The following is a 22944-nucleotide window of genomic DNA, read 5'->3' on the forward strand; positions in this document are numbered from 1 at the left end:
TGGTCTATATATATATATCATATAATGCGGGACACCGTTCTATATAAAAATCTACCAACCGTTAGGTGTACTGTGAAATACATTACATTACTGAATACAATCATTTTATAGCCTGTCATGTACGAATTCTTGTCCACTCCTTTCTGTCTCTTGCCAGGGTTTTCTCCGCTTCAGTCCAGGGATTTTCCGTCTTTTCTTTATGTCCTTTGCCACCGGTATCTTCCCCACGTCTGCCCTTGGTCGAGCCTCTCCTGACTGTTGTGTTGGATTTTCGCTTCCCATATTTGCTTAACTTGTTCCCATCGCTCATCTCCCCCCTTTTCCTTCCCGTTCTGGGGGCAAAGGTGGCCCAACAACTCAACTGTTTGGCTCGCTATGAATTCTGTATCGGCTGTAACTTGCAACTCTTTTCTTTAACATCTTTCATTGCCGTCTGTGGTCTCTTCTTGTGATTCCGCCTTCACTCTTCGCAGATTATTTTCACTGTCGATTGTTCTGTATTTCCCTTGTTCTTTTTCTCCCTAACGTCCATGATTCGCTGCGCATAACGTCAGAATTGGTCTTAAATATTACTGGTAACATCCATCATCTTTGTTTTCGCTGGATACCTTCTTCTTGCTAATAAAACTTCTTATTCTATGCATAATCATTCTTTGCCAGCTTTTTTGAATCTTTCATTAATTTCTGCTCGCCTTCGTTTCTCTGTGGTCTGATTTGTACGCCAAGGTAGGTGTCAGTGTGTCACCGTGTTCAAGTTTTCTTGCTTCAAATGTAAATATGTAACTCGGTGGTGGTTCTTGTGGCTATTGACATTAACTTTTGTCTTGTTTTTTTAACATATCCACTTGGCAAAGCTCCATTAACAATTTTCGTCCAATTTGCCTGGACTAATAATATCAGTGCACGGCATGTTTTCTGTTTCTATCACTTCTTTTACTAGTTGTTCGAACGGATTGTCCCGTTTTAGCTTATTCGTGTGGTCTCCTTTTCTTAGTTCCCAAACTTTTTGATTTGGTCATTGTTCCACTTCATTGTTCTATGCAGCAACTACACTGAAACTATATAGTCCAGTAATTGGGGGTTTTTTGAATGCAAAAGGTGGGGTATAGTAGCGATTTTTTAGTATGTTGTTAAGCTTGGGGCCCTAATGAAAAATTTTAGAATAATAGAATAATGGAAATTTTGTCCTCTTTAACTTTGTATATAACATCTTTTGTCGTTTTTGAGTTATTATCAAAAAAATCAAATTTTTGTACCTAAAATCCAAAATGGCGGTTCGAGCGCATCGAGGTCACAACATAGGAAAAATACTACCCCACCTTTTGCATTAAAACACCCCTTTTTGATACCCACGTACTGGACTACTACATAAATTTGACAGTCCAGACAGGCAAATCGGTCACCGAACTAGCTCCTCAAATTCACTTGCCGCTTGCGGGCAAGTAGCAAGCGACTGGAAAGTGCACTTTCCTCTCATTTACACTTGGCAACTTTACTAGCCGAAAGTACTATCCGCCAGTAAACTGGCCAAATGTAAATTAGGATTAGGGTAATGGGCGGAAAGTGCAGTTGCCAGTTAAATAGAAATTCGGTAGCAAGTTTACTGGCAGAAAGTACAGTAAACTTGCCGTAAACATTTTTGACAAAAATCCTCGAACACCTCAACTTTTATCTTACATGAGACATATTAGGGAGGCCGCTCTAATATGCGATTTACATATGATAATGCGATCTACGTACGGCACACCAAAACAAAAGAAAACTTGAAAACTGTTGGTTTCAACAGGATTTGATTTTGCAGGATAATCATCCTGTTGTTGAAACCAACAGTTTCCAACTTTTTTTTTATTTTTTGGTTTGCCATACATCATTGTATTAGTAATACGAAATGCTATTCAACTTTTTTCTGAGCAATATAATAAAATAAAGTTGATTTATCCGAAACAAAACGTGGTATTGAAAATGCCTCAACGTCATTCAGTAGAGCTCGAACAGTTGCAATCAGCAACTGTTCTTTTATATTTTTTATAGCTTTCAAATAACATCAGAAAGAAACAAAAACGAAATCGTCAACTTTCGGTTTTTTTGGCATATCTTCGGAACCATTTCGCATTTTCTGTTTTTTTTTAATCATGATAATAACCCTTTAATTGCGCATCTTTTCTCTGATTTAATCATCGTCGCATCTTCTATGGTTTCGGAGATCCACATGGTAGACATCCTTATCTTGGTCACAGTTTATCTGTGTATGTCTGGAATGAGATATTAACTACCTTCCATAATTATGGGTGGAAACCATCCGGATAGCACAATATGAAACTCAATGGTTGCGATTAATAATGTCATGGTTATAACATTTGAGGAATGTGATTGATTATAGTATTTTACATTATTAGCCAGGTAAGTGAGTTTTTACTGGCGATAGGAGAAGTTGACTGGCGAGCCGTCAGGCGAGCCTGTCATCTCCTAGAGCCAGTAAAAACTATTACCTGGCGTATAATGTACAATATTTTATTTGTTACTCATTTGTAAACAATAGTAAACGTAAATAATTAGTTCTTAAATTGATCTTGAAGAAATGTCTAAAATATCATGTGATCCATGTAACAGAGACTTCGCATTAATTCTGGCCAATGAAATTACTAGATTAATAACTTGTAAAATTTTTACAGGTCTGCTGTCAGTTTTACAAGTCTGCTGTCAGTTTTACAAGTCAGTAGCGTTTAAACATGACGTTTACCCGTTTGCGTTTTGTCTTGTTAATTAACGTTTACAACTGAGTAACAAATAAAAAAATTAACTAGGTACTGCATGTTAAGCGTTCATAATTCCTCTATATTGCTCCTTTAATTAGATAAAGTACACATATTATTTGTTATTTATGCATTTATTTATTTATATATTCCATAGACCGCATATTAGAAAAGAAACCCATATTTCTCTGTAAATTGGGCCGTATGAATAAAAGGAAGCAAACGCTTATACTTACAAAATTCAAAGTAAATACTCGTAACTGCCCCTTCATACGGGTCTGTTTAGCATGGTTTAGCAGCACTGCACTGCGTCCTGTCCTGCTGCTCAGCAGCGCTGCTAAATCGCCCAGTGTGAAGGAGCAATTACGAGTATTTACTTTGAATTTTGCAAGTATAAGCATTTGCTTCTTTTTATTCATATGGGCCAATTGTCACTTAAGGAATATAATTAAGGAAGGATTATAATAATTATCGTTCCAGACTTTATTTATAATTTTGTCTCGCTGTCTGTCTGTCTATTCGTATACATGATAACTTTGTTTAAAAATGTCCTCGTTCTGAATTGGTACACATGTTCACTGTTCAGCTACGTAGACTATGAAAAGTTACAACCCAAAAACGATCTCGAGGATCTTTCGGTATTCACGAGAGTACCTATTCAGTTTTATTGTATTCTTTCTAATGCGCTCTAGTATACACTAGGGTGTTTGTTGCGAAGATACAGGGCGAAATATTTTTCAACAATAGTAACAATTTATGACTAAAAATTGCATGTATCTCTTCTTAATCTACAAGTATTGTTCAAAATGGCTACCTCCAGCGCGGAAGCAACCATCCAATCTTCTCCTTATGGGTAAACATGTTAAAAATATCAACCGAACCGAACCGATATATTTGCAATAACATAAAACACGATAAAAATGTTACACGGGATACAGTCGCCCGGATACCGGTATCTCGGATACATCTGAAAAATTGTGTCTTATGTAGCCGTTCAGACACGCATACTTACCGCATACAGTATCGGCGATTAAATTTTGGTCTCTCGCTAATCGCAGTCGCCCGGCGATTTTACGATTTTGGGGGACTGATGGGCCGTTGGTTCATTGAAACGTCACTGCATCGCCGAAAAAGTACTTCAAGTAATCCACGTATGGAAAACAAAAATCAAGCTCATAAACCACGTCGTCAATAAATCTTTGAAAGGTTTTGTTTGGTATTGCAACCATACCATGTTGCAATCATGTGTAATCGCCTAGCATAAGTTAATGTTAAGAGAAGTGACAGATGTAAAAATATACCATGAATAAAGTTGATGAAAGAAAGCCTAATTATTATAAGTTTTCCAATTACAAAACATATTAAACATGGCGCAGTCGTATACTCACGGACCAGTAAAGCTACCCACTGATTTTGACCTGCAAGGGCAGAATGCGGCCATGGAGTGGAAGTTTTGGAAGGTCGCCTTCGAAGACTACTTGGTTGCTACAGGGCAACATGAATCTATATAATACCAATGTAAAGTTAGCGATTCTGAGAAATATTATTGGTACCGAATCTTCGTGAATTATGTGCACCATTGCAATACCCGATGGAACAGATGATCCTTACAAATATATGATGGGACAATTGGAGGCATATGTAGGTAAATCCACGTTTTAATGAGGTATTTGAAAGGCACAAGGTTCTGAGTAGGAACCAGAAAGAAGGTGAATCATTCGAACATTTTCTAACTGACATAAAACATCTCGTGAAGTCTTGCAATTACAACACAATAGACCCAGATGGAACTGTTGAAGAAAAAGCTCTAAGGGATAAAATTGTCATGGGTATTCGTGACACAGTTACACGAGAAGCCTTGCTAAGGGTTGATAAGTTAAAGTTAAATAAAGCTATAGATATTTGTCGTGCCAGCGAAATGAGTAAAAATCAAAACAAAATGTTTTCTGAAGAAAGCGCAGAAGTAAACACGGCTACAAAAAGGCATGTCAAGAGAAAGGGCTCCAAACAAAACGACACCAAAGCACAGGAAAAATTTAAGTGTAAGCGTTGTCTAAGTATGCATGGCTCCCAGGAGTGTCCGGCGTTCGGGAAGCCTTGCACAAAGTGTGGAATTTTAAACCAGTTCGCAATTGCTTGCCGAGTGAGAAATATTAAAAATGTGCAACAAAATGTCAACAGCGATAGTGAAGATAGCTGTAGCAGTTTATTTGTCAATCATGTTAATTTTTTAGGTAGTTCTAAGGACCTTTGGGACGAGATTGTCGAAATTGAGGACACGAAATTCAAGGTAAAACTGGACACAGGAGCTGACGTCTCTGTGATCCCGCGCAAAATTTTTGATAAAATAGACAAACAATTTAAGATACGTAATAGTATATTAAGATACAAGTGTATAATCAAGTCTTTAAAGCACGCGCAACGAGTTTAAGGGCACGACGCAAAGCGGAGTGCCTTTAACGTTGCAAGTGCTTTAAAGACCAATTATACACGTGTATCTTATAGTATTTCTTATTATACCTGCAGTATAATTTAAAAATAGGAAATACAATGAAGTCATATTGACGTTATACTCGAATGCATGTCTAATTAAGTGGGCTGGGTGTTCGTAATTTCACGAGTGCCATGGAAATGTCACTTGACGTTTGCTTAAAAAATCATCGTCTTTGTGAATTAAACGATTTCCGTTGAAAAAGATAATACACCGTCCATTAAATTGATTGTTGTAAAATCTAAACAAACGTTGGTAGGTGTAAAATCCAACTCCAGTAAAGCCTATTATAAAGAATATGAAAAGTTGTTTCCATGGATGAATAGGCAGTTACGAATACAGTCTTAAATGCATCCATAATGCTGGCATATATGAAGGAAATGTCAAAGGTATTTAAATCTTCTATATTTTGGTGCACTCATTCAAAACTTTAAAGCAATGCTGCGATTAAAAAGTGGAACAGATTTGGAAGCATACCCTAAATTACGCGCTTTTGTAAAAGCTTCAACCAAAGGATAGGTACAAGCCAAAGAAATGTTCTGCATTTACAGAAAGCGACCTAAGAGGATTTTTTATTTCATCCAGATGACAGTTTCAAAAGTCATACTTGAAGTATCGTTACTTAGCAACTTTAAAGCACGTGTGTTTTAAAGGCCTTTTTTCGCACGCATTTGAGTCTTTTAAACGGAGATTGTGATTCAGGTATAATAAAATAGTACATTATATATCAAGGTAGAGAAGTCCAGTATTATTGCCTGAGCACCAAGATTACATCTCGAGGCGCTTGCGCCGAGGGGTGTAAGGTGCGAAGGCAATAAGAGACTTCTCTACCGTGGTATATATACTATTTTTTTCACTACTAGCACTTGAAATCCTCTAAATTAACATATTATATTGATAAGAAAGTGAACGGTTGGACAGAATTTTTTGTTTATTAATTTAACATGTCAATCAAGTACGTGGAAGTACAAGTCAAACAGGCCGTATTTTGTTCTGTCATTGAGATTTTTCAAAGAGTAATTTGGTTCGAATTTTTTCAAAATGTGATAATTTTAGGTATGTAATTTCTCTGGAAATTGCGAATGGTGGCAATTATTCGTTTTAGAGAACTTGTCTAAACGTTCATTGAGCGAAATTTCGGGTTGTGTTTTCTAAAAGTGACAGCGTGACAGTTTTCATTATTGACTACTAGTTAATAATAAAAAATTATTAACCACTTTGAACAAATGCCGAGAAAGCCTACTTTACAAGTGGAAAAAAGGTTAATAATCATGTCATCAGACGCTAGTAGTGAAAAAAAGCAATTATAAGCAGAGACTTGTTATAACTAGACCGCGCGTAACGTAGATTTTACTATAAACGCCTGTTGTCAAGATAGGATAGGCAACCAACTGTTCATCGCGGGGCAGACGTACGTTCTGCAGCTTGCTTTAGCCATGTTTATTCTAAATTTTAGTAGCAAAAAAAGATAACATATAACTGTTAACTGTTTTAATCGAATTTATTGGTATTTTATTTGTACTAAATTGGTATATAACTGCCTTACTCTGGTCCTAATTCGATTTATATTTGTATTTTGGTGGTGAACACGCATGGGAAAATATACTCTTAAAACTAAAGATGTAAGTAGTAAGATATGATTATTTAGCGGATTTTGATTCAATATATGCCTATCCAAAAACCCAAATGGGCTGTAACTGTTATTTATTTTTCTTAGACTGCTGATAACCATTTTGTTTACAACGCGGTGTGGTGTGGATTGAATGAAAAACCTGAACACATTTTCAGCAATTTGGCAAATTTTTAATTCATCGCTTGATACGTGCAACAATCCTCCACGATTTTTTTCTAGTTAAAAGCTTTGAATGACTCTCTGATGCGAATATCGCATCTGCACATATGGAACATTTAACAGACTTTTAGCTATTTTTCTTGTAACAAAACCTGAAATATACTTAGTACCAGTAAGTACTTAGTTACGTCTATACCTAATAGGCAAATAGGTATTTTCGTTGTCTTGCTGGTAAAGGATGTCGAATATTAGTTCTACGTTATTTTAAGTGAATGGGAAAGTCGAAAACGCTCGGTATTGCGTTATTGTTTAACACCTTCGTAGGTACCTGTCTAAAATAGGCTTCATTCCCCGCAAATGCACTATGGTGGGAGTAAATTTTTCTCTTCGAATGGCTCTGATCCATTGGCCCTTTAAACTTTTATCCGTTGGAAATCTGCATATTATTTAAAATTCTATCTCCAGAGTACATGTTGATACGCACGAGTTAACCTAAGTTTATTGGTTTATTCTCAACAGAAATTTATCTGTTCACTAATTCGAGCTAATCACGAGAATAATTAAAGAACGGAACATCTAAAATAACAGCTTATTTCATTATATTGCACATCATCTCTGCGATTTTTGCCCCGCGGTGCATTGTGTGTTGCATACTGTGTCGACAACACCTTAGATACGTTAAGCGCAGTCTAGTTATAGCAAGTCTCTGATTATAAGGGATTTGAAGGCACTCAGGCTAAAAGTATTAGCACTGTAAACCTATTTTGTAAATAAAAAAACAAAAATGTCTATGAAGATTTTGTAATCATAGAAGGGGTTAACAAAATTTTATTAGGTGGTCAAGCTTGTGTTGATCTTGGTCTCTTAAAAAGAATCAATAAAGTAAATATTCAAGAGTATAACAAAAACCGAGGCAAAGATAAATTTATATCTGAGAAATCCAACATTTTTTCTGGTTATGGTAGGTTTGAGGGAAAGTATAAAATTACAACGGTCGAAAAATTTAAACCGGTTAGCTACCCCCCTACAAGGGTTCCATTTGCTATAAAAAATGCTTTGAGAGATGAACTCGATAGACTTGTACAGAGGAAGGCTATCGTCAAGGTTGAAGAGATAGACCCGCGAGCTAGCATAAACCGAATGGTTATCGTCGAAAAGAGTAACGGTAAGTTAAGAATTTGTTTAGATCCCCAGGACCTTAATACTCAAATTGTAAGAAAACCACATCCAGTAAAAAAAATTGAAGAAGTTTGTTCCGGAATGACAGGCAAAAAGTATTTTCCGTATTTGATTTGGCTGAAGGATACCACCATCTAGAATTAGACGACAGTTCTTCTTGGAAATGTTGCTTTGCCACCCCCTTTGGCATTTATCGATACACTGTTTTACCGTATGGACTCTCTAATTCCCAAGACTTATTCCAAGAACAGATCGAAAGTAAGTTTGGTGACTTGGAAAATGTGCAGCTGCTCCATGATGATATGATAATCATGGGAATAGACAAAGAGGAACATGACAGGGCAGCCGAACAAGTGATAAGAAGAGCAAAAGAAGTGGGCGCTTAATTTAACAAAGAAAAATTCCAGTATTGCCAAAAGCAAGTCAAATTTATGGGACAAGTTTTTTCAGAGAAGGGCATGGAAATAGATCCAGAGAGGGTAGAGTCTCTTCGCAAATTACAAAGCCCAAGAGATAAAACCGAACTGCAGAGAATTATAGGTAGTTTCAATTATGTTAGGAAGTACATTCCAAATATGGCCGATCACATTAAACCTCTTTGTAAACTGTTAAAATCTAATGTTGACTTCAAGTGGCTTCCTTTACAACAAGAATGTTTCGAAAAGTTAAAAGAGATAATTACTAAATCCCCAGCACTACTACCATTTGATCCTAAAAAGAAAACAATCTTACAATGTGATGACAGATGTAAAAATATACCATGAATAAAGTTGATGAAAGAAAGCCTAATTATTATAAGTTTTCCAATTACAAAACATATTAAACAGGTTTGACCTGCGTTGCGGAGACCTAAGTTCATGTAAGGAAATTCAAATTGTTCAAACGGGGTAATCACGGCAGCCTTCTCCATTTCCTTTGGGTTGACTGCAATCTGCGTGTACGCATTCACTAAGTAGATGACGGTAAACACAGAACATCTGCGAATCCGATGGGTAAAATCGTGGATATTACGAACAGGGTATTTATCTGGAACAATGCAAACCTAATCACCAAATGGTCGCCATACGTTATTCTTTTTCGATGCGATATGTAAAGATGCCCAAGGGCTTTCGGAACGCTGTATACTACCATCTTGGAGCATTCGATTGAACTTGGACTCGGATGCGCAAACGATCCTGAGTGAGTCGACGGGCGCGATATAGGACGTGTGCGTGTGGTCGGGGAGTGTCGCATCTTCTTGTGAGGTACTTCTCGGTTGGTTCCCACAGGCCGAAGCAACTGGAAATTCGACTACTATGTCGTGAAAAGGTGAAGATTGTTCGCTATTATAAGGATCTGGATACTTAGCTGCATGTTGATTGCGCGTCGTCCGAGTGAAGAGACCAGTAATTCCATCGATGAGTTAGTTATTACGTCATTCTGTAAGAGAATTAAGATACCAAGAAATCAGAGCCTATAATGGTCAAAGCAACATCGGTGACGAAAAAATTCCACTATAAATCTCTCCCTAGTCGGCGTAAAAAATGAAGTCCGTATGTGTTGATAGTTGTTTGCAGCACACAACTGGAAATCAGTGGCGAAACGACGGTCTTTCAGAGAAGTGCGAGGGGAACAACAAACGAGTGGTTGGTGGAACGATGGGTGACGAGAATATGCCCTCCTTCTTGGTGGCAGTCGGTTGACGCCATTACTCGCTGCCGGCGGAGTTTTCCGGAGCAGAAGAGCAAGGAGCCGTGCAGTGTTTAGCCTTGCCACCATAACGTCGATGACAGCAGCATTTATCGTAACTGAACGAATACGGGAATCGTGTTACAAACACCCTGTGGATTACGTATTACTTGCCCAATGATTACGGTTTATGTGAACAATTTTAATCTCAAGCAAAGGGCGTGATAATTTTGCATAACCTATTATATCCTTGCAGGGGTTTATTGCATAGCGATATAGGACTTTTAGTACTCTCCTTGTGCATGTAAACTTGCGAGTTCTTGTACTCTATAAATTTTGGCAATTCGCAAATGAACTACCACATGAATACAAACAATGCCAAACCAGGCGTGAGTGCCGATAGAGAATTTTCCTATACCGACACGTACAAAATACACTGAAATGCCATATAAAACGTTATAAGAGAAATGTAAATGTGCGTAAGTGGATCATGACCCTTCCCGTAATATATCATGTTAGTGTAATGAAATCCGACTGCGCATACGACCTATGGTAGGGTAGGTATTGGAGGTAGGTATCGACATAACATTACAAAATTACAAAGTTGTCATAGCGTACTTCAGCTACTAATTGAAATTAAGATAAATCACTGCAATCCACAATTTCGAATTAAATGAAGCACCGTAGGGATTTGACTTTCCATTTATTCCATTAGGTAATTCAAAACCATATCACTGATATCGGGGCTCGCAATTGGATGAAATTTTACACTTTCCGAGAGAATGTGAGTGACATTAATTGACGTTTATGTGAATACACTCAATGGAAATTTACCTTCGTTTTGATTTAATTTTTCATTGAAATTCAAGAATGTTGTGCCTACTAAACGTTTGATTTTGATAGATACATGAAGGCGAACGTGTTTTGTCATAAATAAGTATTAATATTATGTTCTTCGCGTGGTCCATCATTCAGAGGTCCAAAAAGATGGAGGTCCGAAGGCGGTAAATCGGAGCTGTACGGTGGATGTGGCAACACAGTCAACACTGGTGTCAGGTGTGGGGTCTAGTCTTAGACCATATAGTACATGGACTGCTAATTGTAACTAAAATATGGTCAAGGACATCGCCTGGGTATGTGAGTTTCAGGGTAAACGAGTCTGTCGAAGTTTTCCGATTAGACACGATTTGAGACTGTCAACCTATAAATTCACAAACGTCAATTAATTAATTGCCTAGATATGGCAAAAAAAGCAAACCTATTCTTATTTATGGACGTATAGAAATTAATCAAGAGTATTTAAACCTTCCCGTACTACGCGGTTACTATAAAACTGCTCTTTAAGCGATCCTAGTGGTGTTTACACGACTTTAGTTTACCTTGAGATTCACATACCCTAAAATCACTAAATATAGAAAGTACCGCAATCCATTGGGCTCGTGTGTTAGAGAGAGAGAACGCATGATTTTTGCCCAAAAATGGCGGAAGTTACCAGATTCTAGTAACTTTAATGTTAGGGATTGTTCCACCTGTTTGGAGATATCTGTATATATTTTTATAAAACATGACAGTACTATGAAGTCAGGTTATAAAAAATGACAGCTATTCAGATTTTATTTGTCAATTTTTTTAAGTTGGCAGCAAATTTGCCCAAAAATGGCGGATGATTGCGGTACTTTCTATATCTAGTGACTTTAACATACCCACGACTACAGTGCCCTCTATCCGTGACCATCCATTTTTTATTGAAAGCATAGGGCGAATAGCAGTCCATGTACTGTATGGTCTAAGGGTCTAGTGTTATGTTGCAGACGACTTGTTGGTCTTCTTCTCTGCCCTTACCCTGGAAATAGGGTTTAGTCATTGTGGTCTTGTAGCGGATCCAAGATATCCAAAAGCACTACGTACCATGCAAGATTTTGCCTATTGAAGGCGAAAGTGCATTACAAATAGTGGTAGTATGTGGAAAAATTACAATCTGGAGCTGAAATATTGTTCTATTTAGCTGTGCTATTGCGATTTGTGTATCGGCTGTAGTTTCAGTGCAAAAAATAGGAGGACCGAACGACCCTCGTAATATTCTGAACATTTTAAGATACTTTGTACTAAAAAAATGAAACCACACCATGTATCACCAGGCAGGAAGGGGGTTTAAAAAGGTGCTAAACACATCACGTGCTTAATGGGTGTTACCAAAACGCCGTCCTACTTGCTACCCGCCTGCCTCCTTGTGGTGATGAACATGTGGTTCAATTTTTCTCTGGTCGTTCCCTTGGTGGTCGTAACTGACAACATTTGATTAAGTCAGTAAACTCTCAGCAAGAGGAAAATATCCAGCAGGATTGTCTATGTGAATCCTTTTCCGTCTTGGATCCAAACTTAATTTCGCGCCTCCCTTATTTCGAATGCATACCGCCATTGTTCGATAGTCGCATCGGGTCAGGGTGGACGTTCCTCTTAGTTTATTCGCAAATGGTTGGATTGCATACGCTGCATAAATCTATTTGTGATTTATGCCCCAACGTCCCTGATGAGGTGACAATATCCCTTGTCCTGTCCTTTTCCCCACCTGAGCACACCAGCCTGAGTTGGATGCATCCGTTGTCACAAAAAAAAAGCGTGGGAATAGATGAGTCGACGATTGAGTATTCTATTCTATATACCGAGGAATATACATTTGCGACCTTCTTTCTAATCGTATGTACCGCCATTGTGCATTTCGTTTGCTTAGACTTAGAGTGTCGGTATTTTGTTTTGGTTTCGGCTGCAATTGCAATTTCCATCGACAATTGTTGCTTCATCTATAATTAGCCCTCTTATTTAAGAGGTAGGTAAATTTTTATGTCGTCAACAAGCGGCGATTGTGCTGTGAAATGGGCACCGGATCATAAAGGAGATCCAATATCAAGGAGCGATCTTCATAAGGAACTCTTTAACATCTTAGTTGATAACTATTTTGCCCCTTCAGGGTTATATGCGATTACATGTAAGTAATTTGTAAACTTCAGTACCTTTGCCATCTCAGTTAAGTTATGATCGAGTTTGAAACGCGTTATTGAAGACCACCACTTCCTTATGAAGGGGTTGTCCAAGTAAGTCAGTGAAGCAGATTACGAGTAGAGCGAGGCCTTTTAGGCATTAATCAATTAATTATATACTATAGCGAGCCGTCCGGATTTCTTTTGATTGATTTCAGGGTTTGGATGCGAGAACTGACCTCACTTCTTGGCATCAACATCTAACTTTATTCCAAGGTAAGGGTTGCCTTATATGTTTTACTTGTACTTGGCCTTATACGTGCGAATTTTTGCCCGGAATCTCAATTTAAATGTGGAAAGTGTTTTAGGATTCAGTGATTAGTTACTAATAGGTCATTCTTGACTGAGGGACTTGGTTAGTTTTGTAATTTCAACTGCACATTTAACATACTAAGAGTTTTGGGTAATGTAATTAATAATTTTGAATATTTTTGGGAATAATTTGTATTTGTGTGATACCCTATACCAGGGGTCGGCAATCTATTGAAACATAAGAGCCAAAAATTACAACTTATAAAATTTCCCAGTTTTGAAAGAGCCACAAAAAAATTTTGATTTAATATTATAGTATTTGGCTATATACAGGGTCCTGCAACAATGCGTCGGTTTTTCTCACATAGCTGATGATACCTGGTAAAAAATATTGGTGGTTGCGGATCTACAGAAATTATTTTTGCATGTACAGGGTGTCCCATTTTTACGATGTCAATAAATAACTGATTTTTTTAAATAGAACATCCTGCATATTTTTACTTGTTTCAATGCCATTTGTTCAAACTGCTATAACTATTCTTTTTCAAATGGAACTACTACTGTTTTATTTCGCTATTCGATTGTCTTTTGCGTTCTCTTCAATGTTTATAAAGGGTGCCCTGTGCTTAAACCCCGCAGTTTTTATGTTATTCAATATTTTTCACAAAAGTACCTACTCATTAATTAATTACGTGTTTATACATCGGAGTAGGCTGCTATAATAAACAAGTTAAAAAGTAATCGTAAACGATTTACATAAAGCGCATTTCCACTTGCATTCATTTCCCATTTGTAAGATGCAACTTCTGTTAAAATCGTAAAAAGCCGGCCACAAATATGAAAGATAGCGTTGCACATGGGCAATCCATTGTTGACGTGCTACTTCAATTTCAGTTTATGAGAAGAATTTCATTTCAATGCTTTTCTAAATAAGAAAGTTGGAACTGCGCATGCGCAAACCTAATTTTTAAAACTAATTTACTATAACTAACTAATAAACTAAGATTTTCCTTTGTTCCAAGCGCCTAAGTATCAAATTTCACTTAAATAGTTCCATAGATAAAAAAGGTGGCACGGCGCATGCGCAAAATAAAATTTTGAAACTGGCGCTAGATTTTCCTTTATTCCAAGTGCCTATGTATCACATTTCATTTAAATTCTTCCATAAATAAAAAAGTTGGCACTGCGCATGCGCAAAACCAAATTTTGAAATTGGCGTTTGATTTTCCTTTATCCCAAGTGCCTATGTATCAAATTTCGTTTAAATTCTTCCATAAATAAAAAAGTTGGCACTGCGCATGCGCAAAACCAAATTTTGAAATTGGCGGTTGATTTTCCTTTATCCCAAGTGCCTATGTATCAAATTTCGTTTAAATTCTTCCATAAATAAAAAAGTTGGCACTGCGCATGCGCAAAACAAAATTTTGAAATTGGCGTTTGATTTTCCTTTATTCGAAGTGCTTCTGTATCAAATTTCGTTTAAATTCTTCCATAAATAAAAAAGTTGGCACTGCGCATGCGCAAAACCAAATTTTGAAATTGCGTTTGATTTTCCTTTATCCCAAGTGCCTATGTATCAAATTTCGTTTAAATTCTTCCATAAATAAAAAAGTTGGCACTGCGCATGCGCAAAACCAAATTTTGAAATTGGCGTTTGATTTTCCTTTATCCCAAGTGCCTATGTATCAAATTTCGTTTAAATTCTTCCATAAATAAAAAAGTTGGCACTGCGCATGCGCAAAACCAAATTTTGAAATTGGCGTTTGATTTTCCTTTATTCCAAGTGCCTATGTATCAAATTTCATTCAAATACTTTTATAAGTAAAAAAGTTTGCAATTCGGTTTATAAATGGTCGAGATGCGAAAAGGGCACTGTGAATTTTGAATCGATTCGATTCAACTTTTGGCATTGCGTATTATATGGCTAAAGCTATGCCCATATTGAATTTCATGCAATTCAGTTCATAACTAACGGAGATGTAAAAGCGATCGAACATTTCTAAACAAAGTTATCGTTCACACGGACAGATAGATGGACAGACAGACAAAGGAACAGACGGAGAGACCAACCGGCAGGCGACAGATAGCAATGCAAAATTATAAACGATCTCTAGGATCGTTAATAAACGGCAAAAGTGTAAAATTATGGAACATGTAAAAAGCGGTTTTTTGTTTTTTTTACAATAACTTTTTTTGTAAGCGGTACAGAAAAAATTCCTTCCTTGGTACAAGACTCGACACCATAACGAACCAAATAGCGAAAATAGCCCTTAAGATAAAAAACTAGTAGCGTCGCAAAGTTAGCGGACGGACGGACGGACGGACGGACAAAGTGGCCACAATAGCGCATTTTTTTTTATTTTTGTGGAAATGCGCTAAAAACAAAAGAATACAAGTAAGTAAAGGTAAACAGGTGTCACAAATTAGATAATTATTTGCTGCAAGTGTACTTTTGATTTGGTAAACAAATAAGATTAATTAAAAAGGCGAATTTCGAACAAATGAAGTAATTTCTTTAGATAAATACGGAGAGCCGCAACTGTATATCAAAAGAGCCGCATGCGGCTCGCGAGCCACAGATTGCCGACCCCTGCCCTATACAATTGTGGAGACTTTTCCCATTTGGTGTTTGAATAAACCAGTATTTTTTTTGGTACCTAAATTGATTTGTGCTGTTATTACTACCATTCTATATTCTCAATCTCATACGGGGAAAGTTCAGATAGTAATTGAGTGGCGCCCATTCCCATTGGTAACTCGATCATATTATGCCCAGAGCGAACTATCGACGTGGAAGATGAAGATCTCAAGCTCTTATTTTGCGTTTCAACCCTGAGCCGATTATACGGCGGGTTGAGGTAATGCAGCGCCAACTCTGCTCTGCCAACCGTATTAACCGTATTAACGGTATTAACGTCGATTTGCCACGTAACAAAATCTGAGATAATGGGTTTTTATCTCTTTAAATTGGAAGAATCACACACAAAATTATTGATTTTGATCTTTACATGTAAATAAACATTCGTGGCCTTCTTCACTTTTAATTACCAAATGGCCCAACGGCAAATGGAATTCTTAGTCAGATTCCGATGTTTCACAAGAAAGGCAGCAATGCTTTCTTTTAAGATAAATTCCCTCATTTTCCACACGCCGAATTTCAAATAATTACCAAAGGATTAGTGGCAGCTGAAAAATCATTTCCATTACCTGCAACAAAAGAAAAGGGTTACATTTACAATAAGTAGGTGTTGTTTAAGATGTAAGTTAATTGATTATTTATAAATCACAGTTTTTAACAAACAAAATCACTCCGGGTATTTTGGAAATAGATCTAGAACGGTATGTCAACATAATCCAAAATCGTATGCAACTCATTCTATTACCATCAAACGTTTGGCTTGTCTGTTATGCGGGGCTAACTTTTGTGTTTCGCATCCCAGCGGGAGCTATCAATCAGACCTGTACGTAAATCCTCCAGAATTTGAAGAGGATACCTATATATTCACAAAGAATGCCCAAAGGTGTTACATACACCGTGTGCATTAAGGCAAAGCATGGACACGGGGTTGTTTTGCAAATCAAGTAAGTATTTGTGAAAAGAAATATTCGCATTTGAGGTAGAAAATTGAATTTTATCGAAAAATGAAAATATCAACCAGGAGAGAAAACGTGCGTAGCTCTCCTCCATTTTACTGCTTAACGAACAATTTTGCGTAAATTGAAACAACCGATAACCCCAACATTAAAAGCGCTTCTTGCCAAAATAAAATATAATTAGAAACAAGAAACTCAATAATACGGGCCATTAGAGGATGCATGGCTATACCAATATAAAAAGTTTGAATAAATCTCTCCCCACTCGGATTTAATGAAAATTGTTTAGTTGGCGGACCAACAATTTCCGTAGACGCGGATGAATTCAATCAATTAAGTGTTTCCGATTTGACAGTAATAAATTAAAAAAAGAAAAAACGCGGGGTGGGGGAGAAAATAGCGGGAAGACTTTTTAATGGAAGGTAAAACGGTGATGCGATCTGTTTTGGAAACACCTGCTTTATTTATAGCACTATAACAGACTGGCGGCGTAATTCAAAGGATGACGAATTATCGATTGTGCAGGGTGTAGTTCACCGATCTATATGGTCGTTTTCGCCTCATCATTAATATAAAGGGGATTCAGCTTCGCGTTTTTAAACTTATTCTACGCCATTCTATTCATATGACGACATCAGTTCTTAAAGATGAATAGTCCTTACCAAAATTATGTTATTGTACATACCAGGGTACATACCTACATTCATTGATATAAACACCAGAAAGGTTCGTCCGGACGGACAGGCAGACGTACAAACAGCAAACAAATCTTTCTTTATTTTTAACGCAATGCGTTGGCAAAAAATTCTATTTTCGACTTGTTTCGGAAGATTGCATGGGTATATTTGATATACGAAGATATGTGTATAAAACAAACCTCTTGGCAGACAGCTTGTTCCACCGTATTTTGTTCGAGATTTTGTTCCGTTTATATACGTGCAATAAAGTAAACAAGAATTTGATCGAAATACTGTATTTTCCTCAAGTCTATAAATTTTAACATAGTTATCTGGAGGAAGCCTCATCATTGATACACATAATTAGGTAATGCAGTATATGTTCCAGTTTAGTTCTCAAATGTAGGCACACCGAGATTGATCGAAAGAAGTGTAACCTGCCAAATGTATTTGCCTGTGTAATTACTTAAACTCTGAGGACCGACGTCCAAAAGAAAAAATCGAGGAAAAAATAAAACTAATAAATCTTCGAAAGAGGTTAATTACAAAATCAATAATTTATAAAATATTCACATTTCAAACTTGTAAGTTCAATTATTGTAATTAATTGCACATTCTTGAACATCAATTACTATCATCCTGCACTTGTCCGTAAGCAAATGCAAATTAAAAACCATTTGGGCCGGTAATTTTCGATGTAATTATTTTCATTGTTTTGTTGCCTCGAATAGATTTTGTTGTTTTTTTTAATTCATCACAGACTACTTCATTAAAATATAAAAACCGTTGATATAACTGGTATCTTATTTTCAGTCTTATGCTATGATAGCTCGTTGAAAAGAGAATTAAAAAATCTATCAAGTAATCTAAAAATCCAATATGGAGCCTATTTAACTTTATGAAGTTGGTAAATGTTTATTTATTTTAATTATTTATTTATTATCCCTCTCTTAGTTCTGGGCCCTCAACAGGCATGCGCCCAATTACAGAGTGACCCGCATAATGCTATTTAGAGGTGCCCCTGCAGAAGGTCTTAAGTTGGTCTATACTACTCCGGTATTTACCTTACGAATTAGGAAAACTGCAGGAAAACCTAATTCGGAGTAGCCGGTAGAATGCTCGGAACTGGTCTAAGGTAATTTCCATCTCCGCCACAGATGAAAAATTCACCTCAATCCAGGTTCGAACACCCGACCTCCGGATTTATAACCCAACGCTCTTACCACTGAGCCATAAAGCCGGTAAATGTTCCTCAAAAGTAGCCATCTTGAATTTTCTTTACATCAATTCTAAATTAAGCGTATCAAAGACAGTAACTTTTATTTAAAACTTTTTTGAGCGCATTTTGTAAGAATTTAAAAAAATGTGCTATTGCAAACGTTTTGTCCGTCCGTCCGTCCGGACCCACTTCTGCCGTTCCGAACTACTTCTAGGGGAATGGTCCTAGAGTCCTGGAATTTTTTGCAGTAGGTAGCGTATATACCTTGAAGGTGTGCCAGACGGTCATCAAATTTCACTATCTAAAAGCCCCCCCCCCCCCCTCCACGAATTATTTCCTGAGATCCTGTTTTTGAAAGTGAAACGTGCATAACTTTTACATACGACAACCAATTGATCTCAGAATTTGCATACGCATGCCTTTAGTGATGCCAGGTTAAACTTTAGATTGGGGGAGGGGGGGGGGGTAAACACATGTTCTATCTACCCTTCATGGTATTCTAATGAAAGGTCTCATCGAAATAAATTGATTTGTACAAACTATAACTTTCTCGTGCGACTCTATTTCGAGATCAATGAGCGACGGGGCCTGAGGGGGGGGGGGTTAATGTTATCTCTCATTGTATTCTAATTAAGGTCTCAACGAAAGGAACCGTTTTCCACCAACTACTGCCATTCTTTCTGTCCTTTTATCAAAGTAGCGAGAGGGGAGGGGGAGAGTGGAACTAGTTTTATCCTTCATGGTACTGTACTGAAAGGTCTCAACGAAAGGAATTAATTTCTACCAACCATAGCCCTCCTCCTCGATCTCTTATCGTGATCGGGTATATTCCCTTATATACCTCAAGAACGAAAGAGGGTACTCACAAAAGGCGATTGAGACGTCAATAAGAAATATATCCATCATCAACATCAATTTGTTGTTGTTGTGGAAACTTGTTTTAAGATACGATAATCAATTTAATTGATCATTCCTGATTGGAGAATTTCAATTGCACATTGAAGTTACCTCGGAAGTTACTATAACAGTTTTGTGTAATGTAAGTTATAATTTTGAGTATTTGAGGGAGAATATTGAATATTTGCGTGTTGTGCTATCCCATTGTGGAGAGAATTTTTATTTTTGCCATTTGTTTGAATAACTAGTATTTATTTTGGTACCTAAATTGAATTGTACTTTGCGAAAAAATTTATTGATATCGTAAGTCTAACTTATCTCTTGGTGGAAATTAACTATTACGATACATATGCCTTATAAGTACACGCAATGAATAATGTAACGAAACAGGTAATGATATTAATTATCTTCCATTATTAATAACCTTACTGCAAAACAATCAATTAGTATCGATTTTCGAATATAAGATGTCGCTCATTAACAGGAACAAGGTCAAAAAATTAATAAATATTATAAATATTACTACCAGCTAACATCATTTTCTTAGATAATTTAAAAGATGATCTCAAATTATTGCTTATTTTCCATTAGATAGTATTATAAATAATACATTATGTATCACAGGATGAGAAACATGTCGAGAATGACAAAAGCACAAGAATAGGTTTTCCGACAGAACTAAGCGGGTACAAATTCTAATTTTATGGGTACAAATTAGTGTTTAATTAGTGCAAAATTATATTTTATAGGCATATTTTTACTTGATTTGGGTAAAATGGGAGTGCCAACTTTATCGACCTGCATACTACACATTTTAGCACATTTTCCTAAAACAGTTATTTAAATATACCAAACAACTGAGGTATACCCGAGGGTATAGTACCATTTAATCCGCCGATGAAAGTTCAATTGAAATATTTTATTAAAGAATTAACATAAGGGATTATCGGGTATAATGCACTTACGTGCGGTTTATTTGCAATAGAAGCAATGCAGAAGAATAGCAATTAAAATTATACCAATTGGCGATTTAGTTGATGGACAACGAGTAATCGCAGTTTCTAAGTATACCAAAACGTACCTATGCTATAGGCAAAAATGCAAATAAGCATAGCCATATTAAAGAAATAATTACAACAGAAGTATTCATCAATGATGGATCTTCATGGACTAATACTCCATGTCTAAGATAATGCTAAAAGCTAAAGGAATTTAGACATAAGCAAGTATCAAGTATCCGAAATTACTTGTTTTCTTAAACAGAACCAGCCCACCTGCGCTGCGAGTGCGCGATTCTGCCCAAAAGCTCTACCATTTATGTGTAAGAATGTGTACCATATTTGGTTCCAATCGGTTCAGTCGTTTGGTCGGAAATGAGGGTACAGACAGACCAACATCATCGAGATGTTTGATTCGGATTCATGGTGCTTCTTCACGTGTATTTCCGTCAAAATGGCGGGGGAAAATTTTACCCCAATGCAAAACGTCCTTTACTAACGTGCGGGTGATAAAAAAATGAAGATTATAAACCGAAGAAATCGAACATTTTTACCATAGTGATAAGTGAGCCACAGCATGAAAATAGGTGTTTTGCTACTCCTTTTAGTGAAGGTCCTGATATCTACATGTACACTTCTCGTCTATCTACAAGAGTTCTTCTACGGGCCCGCTTTTACTGCCAGCCAGCCAGCCAGTCGGCCAAAGTGAGATTAAAAGCTACTTTTTTACAAATAAATTTGCAAAAATACCCTAAAAACTATATATCGAGATGACAAGTAAGAGCTCGTATATTGGAAATAGGTCTACATTTATAAGCATTTTGGAGCTTTTGGTGCCGCAATACGCAATTTTTATCAGGTTTGCTGTAACGGCTTGCTAACAGATGTAGATGTCGCGTAATTTCAAAACAACACGTACTTAAACAAGTATAAACTGTGCACAACTCTTGTCAGATAAAGCGCATTTTTTTTAACCGAACCGAAATAGCTTTTGTTTTGACAGCACCAATGGATATATTTCTTGCAGACGTCTCAATCGCCCATTGTGAGTACCTACCCTCTTCCGACAATCCGTTCTTGAGGTATAAGGGAATGTACCCGATCACGTTAAGAGGTCGAGGAGGAGGGTTGTGGTTGGTAGAAATTGATTCCTTTCGTTGAGACCTTTCATTAGAGTACCCCCTCCCCTTCCCCCCGTACTTTGATAAGAGGACAGAAAGAAGCAGTAGTTGGTAAAAAACGGTTCCTTTCGTTGAGACCTTTAATTAGAATACAATGAGAGATAAAATTAATTTTTAACCCGCCCCCCCCCCTCCCTCAGGCCCCGTCGCTCACTGATCTCGAAAAAAAGTCACACGGGAATACCATGAAGGGTAGACCCCCACCCCGCAATTTTAACTTGGCACCACTAAAGGCATGCGTATGCAAAATCTGAGAGCAATTGGTTATCATATGTAAAAGTTATGCACGTTTTACTTTCAAAAAGTGCATCTCGGGAAATAATTGGTTGGGGGGGGGGGGCTTTTAGACAGCGAAATTTGATGGCACACCTTTAAGATTTAAGATCTAGGCTACCTACTGCAAAATCCAGGACTCCAGAACCATTCCCCTAGAAGTAGGTCAAAACAGTAGAAGTGGGTCCGGACGGACGGACAAAACGCAAACAATAACACACTTTTTTTAATTCTTAAAAAATGCGCCAAAAATACGGGATGTAGTACATAGCGACAACTTTAATGTATACCGACCATCACGAGAATTAAATAAATCGATGGACGGTAGGAGGTTCTTAATTCAATAACGAATTTAACGCATTTTAACGCTTGTCTTCCATACATTTTAAACATATTAAGGTAGGAGTCCTGGTCTGAAGAGGCGAATTGAAACCCTCCCAAGGGAAACCTACGACAAATAACTCGTATCTACACCACCTATCGATTTCGAGCTGATTTTAAGCCGAACTATTTGATGTAAATGCTTGGAATTCAGCGGTTTTGTCATAATATCGCGAGAGCGTCATCCAAAGGTCACCAAAATGTATATTATAAACCTACTTTTGGGGACTAAAGGGTACGAAGGTGCAGTTTGCTGGCGTTAGCAAAGTACCCGAGGGATAGGGACGCATTTCAGTCAGCCCTATTTTTGTACTCCGATAATGAGTTACCTACATCAATTTTACTGTTAAACCCCAATTTTGTCTAATTGTATCATCCAGTAATGTTACGAGTATAATAATAAATGTCAGTGTAACTTCAAAATTGTCGTAAAAAACGACGACCCAGAAATGATTATATAAAACAACCGAGAAAACAACCTAAAAATAATAAAATAAAAATAAATAAAAATGGCGCCAGCACCAGAACGTAGGTAGATCTAAAAAGGTAAC

At 37.1% G+C, this 22944-nt stretch overlaps 1 protein-coding gene across 1 annotated transcript; it reads left to right on the forward strand.

Annotated features, from left to right (window-relative positions):
- Positions 1-4324: 4324 nt before the first annotated feature.
- On the forward strand, positions 4325-9961 carry LOC116175529. The gene is made up of 3 exons (XM_031493691.1): positions 4325-4394; positions 4449-5122; positions 9762-9961. Coding segments are annotated over exons 1-3 (876 nt in total). The 5' UTR covers positions 4325-4392.
- The last annotated feature ends 12983 nt before the right edge of the window (positions 9962-22944 follow it).

The sequence above is a fragment of the Photinus pyralis genome, unplaced genomic scaffold (assembly GCF_008802855.1).
Source record: "Photinus pyralis isolate 1611_PpyrPB1 unplaced genomic scaffold, Ppyr1.3 Ppyr1.4_LG7, whole genome shotgun sequence".
NCBI lineage: Eukaryota > Metazoa > Arthropoda > Insecta > Coleoptera > Lampyridae > Photinus > Photinus pyralis.

What these genes read in the sequence shown, in the direction of transcription:
- LOC116175529 (XM_031493691.1), top strand. An exon ending in AGACAAACAATTTAAGATAC is followed by an intron (nt 5,123 to 9,761) that starts GTAATAGTATAT and finishes ATGTGTTGATAG; the next exon opens with TTGTTTGCAGCACACAACTG.